The sequence below is a fragment of the Ovis aries genome, chromosome 1, assembly GCF_016772045.2.
Source record: "Ovis aries strain OAR_USU_Benz2616 breed Rambouillet chromosome 1, ARS-UI_Ramb_v3.0, whole genome shotgun sequence".
Classification (NCBI taxonomy): Eukaryota; Metazoa; Chordata; class Mammalia; order Artiodactyla; family Bovidae; genus Ovis; species Ovis aries.
This window is the reverse complement of record NC_056054.1, coordinates 185,589,819-185,605,985: the sequence shown is the minus strand read 5'-3', so window position 1 is coordinate 185,605,985 and position 16,167 is coordinate 185,589,819. Positions and strand designations below refer to the sequence as shown.

General features: G+C 36.5%; 1 protein-coding gene across 6 annotated transcripts in view; it reads left to right on the top strand.

The window, feature by feature from the left end:
• GSK3B (glycogen synthase kinase 3 beta) overlaps positions 1-16,167 on the top strand; it is a 218,976-nt gene that overhangs the window by 110,659 nt on the left and 92,150 nt on the right. For all 6 annotated transcript variants that reach the window (XM_012178649.5, XM_060417607.1, XM_012180332.5 and 3 more), the window contains exon 3: positions 8,514-8,597. In XM_012178649.5, the coding sequence (XP_012034039.1) occupies positions 8,514-8,597 (84 nt within the window). The remainder of the gene's footprint in view (positions 1-8,513; positions 8,598-16,167) is intronic.

Sequence of the window (16,167 nt, the reverse complement as noted above, 5' to 3'; positions counted from 1 at the left end):
GGAGGGGGGTTCAGGATGGGAAACACAAGTACACCCCTGGTGGATCCATGTCAGTGTATGGCAAAACCAATACAATATTGTAAAGTAATTAGCCTCCAAAAAATAGAAAGAAATTGCCCCTGCCATGTTGCTTTTTGTTTTCTCTATCTCTCATGTATTTTTAAAATTTATTTATTTATTTATTTATGTTTGGCTGTGCTGGGTCTTTGTTGCTCTGGGCGGGCTTTCTCTAGTTGCAGCAAGCAAGGCTACTCTTTGTTGCAGTAGCCTTCTCGTTGCTTCTCGTTGCAATGGCTTGGGAGATTCTTATCCACTGCACCGCCAGGGAAGTCCTCTCACGTTGTTCTTGTTCCTCCATTCTCATTTATTTCCTCCTTTTGTGTTGAACAAGTTTTTTAGTGTACCATTTTGGGTCCAGTGTTGATTTTTAATATTAAAATAATTATTTTCTTAGTGGCTGCTTTAGGAATTGCATTGTACATTTCAATGTATTACAGTCTGCTTCTGGTTAGTTACTGACTTAATTCCAGAGTAATATAGTACTTTTTTTTTCCAATATAGCTTCATTTTCTCTTCTCTCCTTCCTGCTGTTATTGTCATATTTCTGTTATAAGCGTAATAACACACTATTATCATAATTGTTTCATACAGTTTGTGTCTGATGAAATGAGAAAATGTATAATCTTTTCTATTTTCCCATTTATATTTAACATTTCTAGTGGTCCTGTTTGTGCTTGTGTATTTGAAATACCTTCTGGTGTCTTTTTCTTTTAGCCTGAAATTAAAAAAAAAAATCTTTTCCTATTTAAAAAGTAATTTTTCTGTATATAGCATTCTTGGTTGACAGCTTTTTTTTTTCTTTCTGCATTTTGAATTTTTTTTAATTTTACTGCTTTTTTTCCCTCTGTTAAGCTGATGATTAGTCTGCTGTTAATTATATTGTTTTCTGCATGTATGTGATGAATCATTTTTTGTTATTGCTTTCATTATTTTTCCTTTGTGGTTTCAGTTCAAAAGGGGTGTTCCTCAGTGTGAATCTTTCTGTATTTATCCTATTGGGAGTTCATTAAGCTTCATGGTTCAGTAGATTAGTGCTTTTCATCAGATTTGGTAACTTATCAACAATTACTTCTTCAAATATATTTTCTTTTATTTTTTCCTCTCTTCTGATGATATTGCCTGTATCCGTTTTTTGGTAGGTCTTTTTTTGATTAACTTTATACATATTTCTAGATTGTTCAGTAGGTGTGATATTTTAAAATGTTACCTTAAATCTTATCATGAGCCCGTAGTGAATCCTTTACTTCTGTTACTACACTTTTCAGCTCTAGTATTTCCAGGTTTTCAATATTAATATTTCTTTACTGAAATTTTCTACTTGTTGTGAGGTGGTCATCGACAATTTCTTTAATTCTTTGAACATATTTATTTAGTATATATTAATTTTTTCAGCTTTATTGAGATATAGTTGATGTATAATATTGTGTAACTTTAAGGTTAACATTTTGATTTCATGCAGTTTTGTACTGCAAAATGATTAACATCATAGCATCTGCTAACATATCACAGCTTGTAATTATTATTACTTTTTTGTAGTGAGAACATTTAAGGTCTACTATTTCAGCAGCCTTCACATATACAGTATAGAATTATTAACTATAGTCACCATACTATGAAATTCTCAGAACTTGTTTCTGTTATAATTTGAAGTTTATATTCTTCGATCACCTCCCCCTTTTCCCCAATCTCCAGCCTCTGGTAGCCACCTTTCTAGTCTGTTTATATGAGTTGGGCTTTTTTAGATTCCACATTTAAGTGTTATCATACAATATTTGTCTTTCTCTGTATGACTTATTTCATTTAGCATGATGCACTCAAAATCCATCCATGTTGCTGTAGGTGGCATGGTATCCTTTTTAATTGTGGCATAGTCCTCTCTCTCACACATATATGTGTGTGCGCACACACACCATATTTTCTTTATCCACTCAATTGTTGATGCATGCTTAGATTATTTCTATGTCTTGGCTATTGTAAATAATAACTGCAGTTCACTTTGGAATACGGGTATCTCTGTGAGTTAGTCATTTCATTTTCTTTGGGTATATACCCAGTAATGGAATTGCTGGATCCTATGGTAGTTCTATTTTTAGTACTTTGAGAAACTTCCATACTGTTTTCCAGAGTGGTTGCACCAGTGTACATTTCTACCAATAGTACGTCCACCAGTGTACTATTATCTTCTGTAGATGCCGCACCAGTGTACATTTCCAGGGTTCTCTTTCTGTACATTCTAACCAACATTGGTTATTTCTTGCCCCTTTTTAATAATATCCATTCTAACAGGTGGGGTTTTGATTCACATTCCCTGATAATTAGTGATGTTAAGCCATCTTTTCATGTTTTGTTGGCCATCTGTATGTCTTTTTTGGGAAAATGTCTGTTCAAGTCCTTTAACCATTTTAAATTTAGATTATTTGAAGTTTTTTTTTCCTATTAAGTTGTATGAGTTCTTTACATTTTGAATATTAACCCCTTATCTAATACATGATTTGCAAATGTTTTATCCCATTTCATAGGTTGTCTTTTCATTTTGTTGATGATTTCCTTTGTTCTGCAGAAGTTTTTTAATTTGAGATAGTCCCATTTGCTTACTTTTGTTTTTATTGCCTTTGCTTTTGGTGTCAAATATAAAAACTCATTGTCAAGGCTAGTCTAGTGTTGAGAAGCTTAATATTCTTTGAACATAATAACAGTTTTTTATTCTTGTCTGCTAAATCCAATGGCTGTGTCCACCCAGAGTCAATGTCTATTGGCTCCTTTTCTTTCTTAACTTGAGTATAAATCAGCTTTCCCTATTGTTTGCATGTCTCACAATTTTTTTAGACAGTGAAAAATTTTAGATAATATATTGTAGAACTCTGGATTCTGTTAACATTTTTTTTATCCTCCTGAAACTTGTTGTTTTGTTTTGGGAGTTTTCTTTCTTTTCCTTTTTTTTTTTTTTTTTTTTGCAATTTACCTGCATCTAATCTAGACTCGTTTTCTGCCAGTTTGAAACCCCTGAAATCTGTGTTAAATTTTTATTCAAGTTTTCATTTTTTAGCCTGATTTCTTAGGATTTGACTCTTTGTCTGCATTGCTTAGTGACCAGCCAGTTATTGGTTAGAGATTGTGTTCAAATATTTTGAATTTATAAAGCTTCCATCATTTATTAGATGATTCTGTTCATGGGTTGGGAAATACATTTGAAATTCAGACAGTTTTTAAGTCAGCCTCAGCATTTACTTTCTTGAAGGCCCTCTTGGATCTCCCATGTGTGCACAGCCTGTAAATCAGCACAGGGCTATGTAGAGAGTTTATTTAGCCTCTTTCATTTCTAAGATCTCCCTTTGTATTCCTTAATGTTCTGCCAGTCTGTCATTTTCCCCACCTGGTGTTGCATTCTCAGGGTAGCAGAGCTGTAGCTGAGCTGAGAGGTGATTGAGAGGGGAGGTCACTAGCAAGAAGATCACCGGACCCCACTGTCTTAACTCCAGTGTCTTAGCTATGTTTCTTGAATAAATGCTTCTTGATTTGTTGTTGCTTTTGGTTGGTTTCCAGAGCCCTGAAATGATTGTTTTCTACAATACAGTTCTTTTTATATGTGTTTTGGGAGCAAATTTGCTGATCTGTTCATTCTGCTAGAGCTGAAAATCATTTCTTTTTGAACCTTCTGACTTTTTAGTTATTTCCCTGTGTCTCCTTCCCAACCCCAATTTAATTCACTCTAGTCAGACTTTTATCACCACTGAAATCACACTTGTAAGAGTCACTAACATCCTGCATTTGCCATATCCATTTGTCATGTTTTCATCTTAATTTCTTATTTAGCAGCTTTTGCTATAAATGGTCAGTGCCTTTTTCTGAAAACTTATTTCATTTGGCCTGTATGGTAACCTCTTGTTTTTTATACTACTTTATCGATTGCTCCACTTGATATACTCCTTTTCATACCTATGGATGGATGGATAGATGGATAGATAGGTTGGCAGAGAGATACAGATATATGAGTGTGTGTGTGTATTTGTCTAAACTTCTTCCCTAGGTGATGTTATTAGGTCCTCTTGCTTTGAGTCCCCTTTATACAAATGATTCCTAGACACAGATTTCCAGCTCAGATTTCTGCCTTGAGCCTCAGTATTGTTACTTGGATGTCTAATATTAGGATTTCAAATAGAACTCTTGATACACTGTCAAACAAAAAACAACTTGTGATCCACTTTCTCCCCCAAATTTATTTTTAGTTTTAAAATGATCATTTAAAAAGGTGAATTAGATTATGTCATTTGCTTGCCCGCTTTGGCTTTCCTTTCATTTAGTTTAGAATTCAGTTTCATTAGAGTTAATATGACATACTGTCCTGCCTGTCTCTCCGTACTTGTTTCCTGCCTCTTCCTTTACTCAGTGGTGAAATCACATTATTCTTCTAGCTATTTTTGAATATGCCAAGTTCACCTCTGGTCTTCTCTTGTGGCTCAGCTGGTAAAGAATCTGCCTGCAATGTGGGAGACCTGGGTTCAATCCCTGGGTTGGGAAGAGCCCCTGGAGAAGGGAAAGGCTACCCACTCCAGTATTCTGGCCTAGAAAATTCCATAGACTGTATAGTCCAGGGGTCGCAAAGAGTCGGACACGACTACGTGACTTTCACTTTCAAGCCCACCTCTGGGCATTTGTGTTTGAAGTTCCCTATAACTGTAATGCTTCCCCCCCATAGCCTCACATGGTTCTCATCTTCATATGATTCAGATTTGTCTTTAGATCTTAACCTTCTTTGTGAGATCTGCTCTGACTTTCCTATCTAAAATAATAGCCCCTTCTCTCTATCATGATCTGTCCTTTTACTTTACATGAAAATATATTGTTTATTCCTCCCTGGCATCTGGTCCCATTACTTCATGACTGAGTGACTGAACTGAAAAGATCCAAAAGATAAATTTCACAGAGCAATTTTTAAAGTATTAATCAAGCCAATATTAGACAAACCTTATGCCTAAGATACATTTAATACACAACTATCCCAAGCCTAACTTTTTACTGAGTCATTCTTTATTAGTGTATGATGACATCCTAATTCTACAGAAAAAATTTATTCTATAAATATAGTGTACCTTTTCTGTGCCAAGCATCATTTGCAATATTAAGGATATGGCAGTGAATAAGAATAGCAAAGTTTTTAACCTCATGAAACTTTCAGCCTATGGAGGACAGTTCAGTTCAGTTCAGTCGCTCAGTCATGTCTGACTCTTTGCAACCCCATGGACTGCAGCACACCAGGCCTCCTTGTCCATCACCAACTCCCAGAGTTTACTCAAACTCATGTCCATTGAGTCGGTGTTGCCATCCAGTCATCTCATCCTCTGTCATCCCCTTCTCCTCCTGCCTTCAGTCTTTCTCAGCATTAGGGTCTTTTCAAATGAGTCAGTTCTTCACAGAAGGTAGCCAAAGTATTGGAGTTTTCAGCTTCAGCATCCATCCTTCCAGTGAATATTCAGGACTGATTTCCTTTAGGATGGACTGGTTGGATCTCCTCACAGTTCAAGGGACTCTCAAGAGTCTTCACCAACACCAAAGTTCAAAAGCATCAGTTCTCTGGCACTCAGCTTTCTTTATAGCCCAACTCTCACATCCATACATGACTACTGGAAAAACCGTAGCTTTGACTAGATGGACCTTTGCTGGCAAAGTAATGTCTCTGCTTTTTAATATGCTGTCTAGGTTGGTCATAACTTTCCTTCCAAGGAGCAAGCATCTGTTAATTTCAAGGCTGCAGTCACCATCTGCAGTTATTTTTGAGCCCAGAAAAATAAAGTCTGCCGCTGTCTCCACTGTTTCCCCATCTACTTGCCATGAAGTGATGGGACTGGAAGCCATGATCTTCGTTTTCTGAATGTTGAGCTTTAAGCCAACTTTTTCACTCTCCTCTTTCACTTTCATCAAGAGGCTGTTTAGTTCTTCACTTTCTGCCATAAGGGTGGTGTCATCTGCATATCTGAGGTTATTGATATTTCTTCCGGCAGTCTTGATTCCAGCTTGTGCTTCCTCCAGCCCAGTGTTTCTCATGATGTACTCTGCATATTAGGTAAATAAGCAGGGTGACAATATACAGCCTTGACGTACTCCTTTTCCTGTTTGGAACCAGTCTGTTGTTCCATGTCCAATTTTAACTGTTGCTTCCTGACCTGCATACAGGTTTCTCAAGAGGCAGGTCAGGTGGTCTGGTATTCCCATCTCTTTCAGAATTTTCCACAGTTTACTGTGATTCACACAGTCAAAGGCTTTGGCATAGTCAATAAAGCGGAAATAGATGTTTTTCTGGAACTCGCTTGCTTTTTCCATGATCCAGTGGATGTTAGCAATTTGATCTCTGGTTCCTCTGCCTTTTCTAAAACCAGCTTGAACATCTGGAAGTTCATGGTTCATTATTGCTGAAGCCTGGCTTGGATAATTTTGAGCATTACTTGACTAGCATGTGAGATGAGTGCAATTGTAAAATGAGAAAATTTAAGCCTCCTTTCAAAAATAGTAGAATATGAACAGGAAGTAAGGGTAGATAAATATTTGAGTCCTTATACTTTCTTCAGTTATATTCTTTTGGATAAAGGATCATATACATAGTATATGTGTACACGCTCAGTCACTTCAGTTGTGTCTAATTATCTGTGACCCTTTAGATTGTAGCCCACCAGGATCCTCCGTCCATGGGATTCTCCAGGCAAAAATACTCTAGTGGGTTGCCGTGCCCTCCACCAGGGGATCTTCCCAACCCAGGGATGGAACCCACGTCTCTTGCATCTCCTGCATTGCAGGCGGATTCTTTACTGCTTAGCCACCGGGGAAGCCCTATATGCATAGTCTTAATACAAATTCCATTACGTGGAAATTTCATTTAATAGTTCTCTGTTACCTTGGTTACTGGGTCTGGGAAAATAGCTTATTTTAATATATCCGTCGATGTTAAAAAAACAATATCTGAGAGGAGTCTTAACTTAGTAGCAGTTCTCCCACAAAAGTAGCTACCTAGATGTGAATTGACAGAGTATAGACATACTTCAAAAAACAGCTCAATTGGAATAGAAAATGGACAGTTTTGAAATTTGTAAAATTTTCTGTCATCTATAATAGTCAGAACTCAGAGTCTGATACTATGTGTTATCCTTGTTAAAGTGAGTATCCTGCACTGTCTTGAGTTTCTTTGCTTATTGCTTTCAGCTATAAACGTAACAAGTAATGGAATGAAAGATAGATGTTTTATAAAAAGTATTTTAAGTATCACTGTATACATAAGCCCAGCTCTTGTACTCTGTTTAAAGAGTCAGAAGGAGAGTCATCTTAAGTTTCCTATTTCCTTTTAGAGAACATGCTAGAACCATCATGAAGTTTACTGAAAGTTTCTAGGGAAGAGGAATGTTTGTTTATTTGTACTGTCATCTTCCAAGAGCTGGAGCCCACTCTGCTCTAAGACAGTTCTGCTTATTGGACCTTTTGGCTATAATACATCCCCAGCCCCTTTATTTTGGCCTTATTTTCTAAACATAATAGCATTTATCTTCCAAATTCCCAGGTATGTACTTTATGATTGTAGTTCTTCTAAATCATCGTTTTAACAGAGATTTTATATTTCTGTCCATTTAGCTAGTATTTTGGTATTCTTTTTCTGTGTTATATATTTTGGACTTTGTTAACTAGATTTCTGACAGTTAATGTCTTTATTTATATATATATATATTAATATGTACTCCTCAAATTTGTGTTGCTGTGTTGGGAAAGTTGTCATATTGTTTAATGTTTTATTTTCTTGAAGCATAACTTTGAAACTCCCCAAAGGAAAAATTATTTGTGTTATCTATAAATTTTCCAGACTGTACACCTTCTAGTATATCATATTTTAACTCTAGCAACTGAGCCCTTCTAATAGGGCTAACTTAGATTTTTCACTGCATTTTGGAAAACAGGGCATGTGAGAGTTTTCTTTGTACCCATTACTCATTTGTTTGATGAGAAGTTGATTATTATTATAGTTGCAGAAAATTATGGTAATAACAACTCATTTCAAATATCTCTTGCATACATAAACCAGTCCTTCTAAAGCTATTTGTAGTGAGGTAACAGTTTTAAAATTTTTCAGTTCATTGAAGATTGGTATTTTTATGCAATACAATAAAAATGAATTATGAGAAAAGTGAAACTTAGGGAAATATAGGCCCTACTTTTAACTGCAAGACTCATGGTTGTAAAATTGTTCTTTCAAATTGCAATAAAAGATTCTGAACACTTATTTTCTATTTCTGTATTTATCTTACTGCAGAGCAATGGTCCGACTGGTGATACTTTTTAGTAATATATGGATGTTACCTTTTAGTAACATATTTGTGGCCTGCTTTTTGAAGTGCTTAATGTTATTTCAGAAGTATCTTAGTCAATATGAATAGCAGGTAGCCTTTAAAAAATATTTTCATGTGTTTCCTTTTCAGAACCGAGAGCTCCAGATCATGAGAAAGCTAGATCACTGTAACATAGTCCGATTGCGTTATTTCTTCTACTCAAGTGGTGAAAAGGTAGGTCTTTAGGATGTGTTTACCGAATATTGTGATTGACTTGATAGTCTTCTAGGAAAAGTTTGTATCCTGTCCTCCCATCAAAACAGCTTTGCTTATTGAATGGAAGAATTCCAAAACACATGTCCTAGTTTTTCTAACTTCACAATATGATTATTGAATATCTTTACAGGAAAATGTTCATGAAATGATGTCGTTGTTTAGTCACTAAGTCATGTCCGACTCTTTTGTGACCCCATGGAGTGTAGCCCGTCAGCTCCTCTGTCCATGGGATTTCCCAGGCAAGAATACTGGAGTGGGTTGTTATTTCCTTCTCCAGGGGATCTTCCAGACCCAGGCATCGAGCCCATGTCTCCTGCATTGGCAGATGGATTCTTTACCACTGAGCCACAAGGGAAATCCCTAATGAAATGATAGAGGGGAATAATTTTTAAGAATTTTCTTCTTTAGCTCTAAAGTTCTATATTTCAAAAACTTTCGTCTTTCTTACGTGCTCCCAGAGCCCGTGATAGTTTACGTGTTTGTTGGAGGGAGGAAAATGATGTCAGTTTGTTGAAGTTGGAAGTATTGCAGGGGAATAGGAAGCAGGAAGACTTTGGACCGGAATGAGACTTAAACATTAGGAGCAAGTTTAACCTGTTCTAGGGATAGATTGCATTAAAAAGTTGGAAAAGATGTAATATTACAGAACTTCTTGTAAGTGATCACTATTTATTATCACATTTAATTCAGTAAAAGCAAAGGATAAGGAAAGAAGATCTGCTTTGAACTCCCCTTAGCCTCCTACCCTTGGATTTTCTCTTTAAAAGATACAGTGACTAATACCTTATACTCACTGGAGTTGGAATCATAGAAAATCGTTTTCCTCAGTTTTGCCATGGTCTTTTTCTTTCTGTCTGTTCACTGTTCCTCCTTCCCAGATTCAGTCTTTTCTTTACATTCTTCCTTCACTGGTTTGGGTGAAGAGGGAAGACAAGTAATAAGCACTTAAACTCTTTGGCTAAATTAACATCACTTTGAATAAGTTCATTTAATATTTTAGACCCTTCTGTGTATGTGTTTCTTCATGTGTGTTTGAGTCACTCAGTCATGTGAGACGCTATGGACCGTAGCCTATCGGGTTCCTTTGTCCATGGAATTCTCCAGGCAAGAATACTGGAGTGGGTAGCTATTCCCTTCTCCAGAGGATCTTCCAGGAATCCAGCCCAGGTCTCCTGCATTGCAGGCAGATTCTCTACTCTCTGAGCTACCAGGGAAGCCCACATACCATGCATATACTTCCCAAATTCCTTCGATTCATAATACCTCTTGATTTTTAGCCCAGTTCTTTTTTACTTCACGTATTTCCTAGTGTACCATTTAGTTATTTTCCATTGAATTTTATTTAGATTATTTCCTTAGAAATCTTTTTTTTTCCATGACAGAGCCTATAATATGGGAAAGTACCTGTGTATTAAGCCAGGATTGTGATGTACATACCTACAGATATATAATTGTTACATGTGTATGTATGTATGTGTGTGTGTGTGTCATAGCTAAGGTTTTAACAACCATAATTAGCAAATTGGCCCTTTAGTGACTCTCATTTCTTAGGTGTTTTCTCAATTTTTTCCCCCAAGTTTAAATGATCCATTTGCTTGTTTTAGGGATTATAAGCCCTCGTAAGTATTTGAGCTCTTTTATTTCCTAAGCCCTTTACTTGGTTCATGCTACCTTTTTTTTTTAACCTACAAACTGCCTGTTACATCTTTGATCTTACCTGTTTTGACATGTCATTTCTTTTTCCTGCCCCTTTCCAAATAAAATTATGGAGCATCTGTTATGTTCACAGCACCATTATAATGGAATTTTGCATCCCTATGGGTTTTGTTATTAGATGCTAGACATTATAATACCCCACAGAGGAGAATAAATAAAGGTCAGGATTATTTGTTCCATGAACCACTGAATTGCGTGGGGATTCATTTGCACAGGCCTCCCTACAAAACCCCTTGAACATCTTTTGATTGCTTAATTGATATAGCTTTCCCTGAATAATCAACAAGGTCCTGTTGTATAGCTCGGGAAACTACATTCAATATCCTACTAATAAACCATAATTGAAAAGAAAAAATTATATATATATATGTATATAGCTTTCCCTATATGCCAGGCACTGTTTTAGTGTTTTACAAATACTAACTCATCTACTTCTCACAAAGATAAAGAGCAGAAAGGGAAGAACAAATCTTTCAAACAAACCTTTTATGGTAACACCCAAAGGCTTACCTGTCTGGCAACCCCTCAAATTTATTTTCCCATTATAACTCTGGTGTCTGTTGGTCCGTTTCTCTCTCTGTTGGTTACTCTGTGGATTTCAACCTCTTTCTCTGGGTTTGTGTACCCATCGTTCGTTGGATTTCTACTCATCCTACTCTCTTTGAATATTTGATCATTTCTAAATTTTTGTGTGGATTTCCATCCGTCCTGAGCCGTTTTCTTTTTCTCTCTTTCTTGGAGTCTCTTCTCTCTGAGCCTTTACTACTTTGGGGGAAATTTTTAAAGAAGGAAAAATTTTCACTCACTATCCTGGCGTTTTACTTCAGTACTACATATATTATTCTGTATGTTCACGTTCTACATAGTTGTATGAATAATTAATTATAACCTTACTAAGAATTCAGAATTTCAAAAGCTTTCCCTTGTTGCCTCATAATATTTTTAGTTATTGGTTATGTAATATTCCACTGAGTTTTTGTATTACATAATATTCTTAACTGTTCCCCATTGTTATTTTTGAGAATATAGTTAAGCTACCCAAAGACTTTATCATAATTTTTGTCCATAAGCACTTTGTAGTTCTGGGTAAAGTTCAAGTAGGGTGGTTATTTTGTTTGACAGATATTTCCACTGACCACAGTTTGACTGAATGGTTATAGAAATAGCCATCTTGGTGACCTTGTCTCTTTGTGCCACCCTGCCATTTTAAAAGCTGTCTTTGGGAGTTAAACAGAACATACTTTTAGCCTATGGTAGTGGAAGAGAGTAGCCAATATAACTAGAAGGAGGAATTAAGTCAGGACAGGGACTAGAGATGTGACCAGATTAGTCTCTGGCAGATAGTCTTCTGGTTGGAATTATTAGTATTCAGTAATTGGAGCATCATGTAGTCAGTTATTATACTCCAAGTTACCCAATAGATTTTATTGACTCTGATTTAGTTCAGAATAAATAGTACTTTGTCCTTGATCATAGAGAAACATTTTTTCAATGTTTTGAAACTCTGGGTTTATAATACTTTAGTGAATTCCAAGTATCTTATAGAATAGTGTTTCTTAGTGTCAGTATTCAGCAGTAGAAACCTTTCCCTCCTAAATGAAATTTATGAAGAACCTCTGTTCTACCTGTAGAAAAGATAAAAAGCAAAGTTGTTCCTGATTGAAACTGGAGTATGAGGCAACTGACTTTGCCTTCTCTGAGTTGCAGCTTATGTTTGTAGAAGCCTGGGACTCTGCAGAAGTATGGAAACCGTTTTTTGTTTTTACAAGAGACTTAGATTTTATTTAAATCAAGTAATAGTTTTCTTAAAGAAATATTTCTCTAACCTTACATATAAAATTGTTTTACCTGTGGTTCATCATAGTTTGATTATGGAGTAATAAAAGCTATCTTCCTTAAATAAGACTCCCCCTCTTTTTGTATGAGAGACGGTTTATAAATAGCAAGGATGTCCAGTTGATATTATTCCTCATACCGACTTTGCTGTCGATAGTAACTGTGCAAAGGGCTGTGTTCCGAAAGGGAGGTTTGTACAACTTCCTCTGGGATCAGGGAGAAGAATGGTATGCTTGATTTTGCCTGTTTGTCACTAGCCCTGGCGAGAAAACGGTTGAGGTGAATCCATTATGAAAAGTAAAGAGCTCTGGCTTTGTATCCAGAAATACTTGGGTTTGCATCCTGTTTCCGTCACTTCATAGCAGTATGACAGGTAGTATTACCTTTGAAAGCCCTTTTCAACCCTTGTCATCTGTATAGTAGGGATTTTGCTAGGAAAAAAAATGTAATATAAGTGCTTATCATAGCACATGGTATATAATTAACACATTAGCTTACAAATTACTAAGTAATAGCAAATATATATTGCACTTGCTGTGTGTCCAAACATTGCTCTAAGCCCTTTTACACATACTTTATACCTCACTTCACCCTTACTGTAACCCAGTAAAGAATGGGTTGCTTTTCCTGTTTTATAGAAGAAGAAATTAAGGCAGTCAGAGTTAAGTAAGCTGTATGACCTAAGACTCATACAGCTACGGAGTGGCGAAATTAGGAGTCAACTCCACAGTCTGTCTCCAGATTTTGTGTGTTATTGCTATACAGTTTAGCACTAGAAGCAGTGTATCTTAGTAATGATCGTTGGGCAAGGGGAGATTATATAGTGTCTACTTTGGGGAACTTTTAGAAGTAAATAGCCTTTTGCTCGGAGAAGGCAATGGCAACCCACTCCAGTGTTCTTGCCTGGAGAATCCCAGGGATGGCGGAGCCTGGTGGGCTGCTGTCTGTGGGGTCGCACAGAGTCAGACACGACTGAAGTGACTTAGCAGCTTAGCAGCAGCCTTTTGCTGTATGATAATAATAGTGTATATGTGCTCATTCAGTTGTGTCTGACTCTTTGTGATTCCATGGACTGTAGCCCACCAGGCTTCTTTGTCCATGGGATTTCCCAGGCAAGAATACTGGAGTGGGCTGCCATTTCCTTCTCCAAGGGATCATCTTGACCCCAGAATCAAACATGCATCTCCTGCATTGCAGGCGGATTCTTTACCAATGTGTGACTGGGAAAGCCCAATAATAATAATAGTAATAGTAAATAAATAGTAATAATAGCCCAGACTTACATGGTGCTTACTATATGAAAGGAATTAACCTAAACACTTGGCAGTTTTTTTCTTTTCTGTATTTTTGGAAGAGTTTTTGAGAGGGTTGTTCTTAATTCTTCTTTAAATGTTTGTTAGAATTTATCATTGAAACCATTCGGCACTGGCCTTTACTTTTGGGGAAGTTTTTGACCGCTGATTGAATCTTTTGTTAAATAAGTTTGTTGAGATTTTGTATTTCATCTTGAGTCACTTTATCAATTGGTGTGTTTCTAGTAATTTATCAGTTTCATCTACATTATCGAATTTGTTGGTATACAGTTTATTCACCATATTCTGTTATAGTCCTTATATCTGTAAGGTCGATACTAATATCCTTACTTTGATTTCTGATTTAGTTTTTTGTGTCTTCTCTCTTTTTTCTTTGTCAGTCTAACTGAAAGTTTGTCAGTTTTGTTGATCTTTTCAAAGAACCAACTTTTGGTTTCCTCAAACCTGTTGTTTTTTCTGTTCTCTTATTTTAGGTGTGCGCTCAGCCGTGTCCGACTCTTTGCAGCCCAGTGGACTGTCGTCCTCCAGGCTCCCTCTGTCTGTGGGGTTCTCCAGGCAAGAATCCTGGAGTGGGTTACCATTTCCACACCTCTAGGGGATCTTCCCAACCTAGGGATCAAACCTGTGTCTCTAGCATTGATTGGCAGGCAGATTCTTTTACCACTGAGCTACCTATTTCTGGTTTAATCTTTATTATTTTCTTTCTTCTGGTAGCTTTAGGTTTAGTTTCTCTTCTTTTTCTGTTCTTTAGTGTATAAAGTTAGGTTATTGATTTAAGATCTTCTCTCTGTATATTCCCGAGTACTGCTTTGCTGCCTCCATTGAGTTTTTGTTTTTGTTTTCATTTATCTCTTAAGTGTTTTCTGATTTTTCTTGTTTAAAGATGTGTTCGCTTTATTTCCTCTTTGGCCGTTTGGTTGTTAACAGTGTGCTAAAGTTTGCTGTAACAGTTTGCTGTAACACTGTGCTAAAATTTCCACACGTTTTGAATTTTTTAATTTCTGGTTTTAATTTCATTGTGGTTAGAGAAGATGCTTTGTATAATTTTAGTCTTTTAAAACTTACTGAGATTTGTCTCATGGCCTAATATATGAGCTATTCTGGATAATATCCCATGTGCACTTGAGAAGAATAAGTATTCTTCTGTTTTGGGATAGAGTACTCTCTCTGGATTTTTGCATCTTTATTCATGTTCTTTAGCCATCTTTCTTTCTTTTCCCAGTTCATGATGACTTTGTCTGGTTTTGGTATCAGAGTAATACTGGCCTCATAGAATAAGTTAGAAAGTGTTTTCCTCTTCTATTTTTTTGAAAAATTTCCTGAAGAATTGGTATTGTTTCTTTGAAAGTTTGGCAGATTTTTCCAGTGAAGCCATTTACAACAGATGACTTATTGTGGTAAATTTAAAATTACTAATTCACTTACTCTGCTTGTAATAAGTATACTTAGATTTTTCATTTCTTCTTTTGTCCATTTTGGTGATTTTTTCATTTCATCTAAATTGTCTTATATATTGACATAAAGTTAATACTTTTCCCTTAGAATTATTTTTGTTTCTGTAAGGTCAGTTGTGATGTCTCTGCTTTCATTCCTGGTTTGATAATTTGAGTCTTCTCTCTTTTTTTTTCTTGGTCAGTCAGCTAAAGGCCTATCAATTTTGTTGATTTTTTTTCCCCAATGAACCAACTTTTGGTTTCATTAATTTTTTAATTGCTTTTCTGTTCTCCAGTGTATTTATTGCTGTTCTAGTCTTCATTATTTCCTTCCTATGGTTTTATTTTGCCCTTTTTTCCCCCTAATTTTTCAAGTAGAAGTTAAGGTTATTGATTAGAGATCAGTTTGATTAGAGATTGATTAGAGATCGTTCCTCTTTTAAATGTCATATATTGGTCAAAGGCTATGACTTGAAACATAGTTATATTTTTATCCTTTACCATTGGATGTGTGATTGGCTTGAATGCTGTTGTCATAGTTCAGGAAGTTCATTATTTGTTTGCCACATGTTGAACTAGGGACTGATAGATCGGAATTTCCCCTCTCATTGCTCCTGAGAGGCTGTAGCCTTGGACACTCAGTCTTTTTCTCTGCCAGGATGAATGTGATTTTACTTCCTGGGAGTTGCTATTGCCTCAGAGTGGCTTATTGTTTACTCAAGTGTATGGTCAGAGGTTGTTTGTAAGCCACTTGTGGCAATAGTACTTCTGCTGTATGTTGATGTATCTGAGCAACTCAGGGAGTGCTTCAGGTTTTCCCACATCCTGCTCAGCTAGCAGCTGTGCACATCCTTATCAACTTACAGAGATGACTGTAATTCCAAGTAGGCTCTTCTTGACTATATTTTCCCTTGGTTCTTTCTATTAAACTTAATGATGCCTTGCCTTGTTTGTGCCATGAGCCTACCAGCCTGCTGTCTACAAAGATCTCCTTTTATACAGTTCATGAGGTTCTCACGGCAAATATGCTGGGATAGTTTGCCATTCCTTCCTCTAGTGGATCACATTTGTCAGAACTCTCTGTTACAACCTGTCCATATTGGATGGCCCTGCATGGCATGTCTCATAGCTTCATTGAGTTATGCAAGCCCCTTTGCCACGACAAGGCAGTGATCCATGAAGGGGAAAGATTGAGGGCAGAAAGAGAAGAGGGCATCAGAGAATGAGATG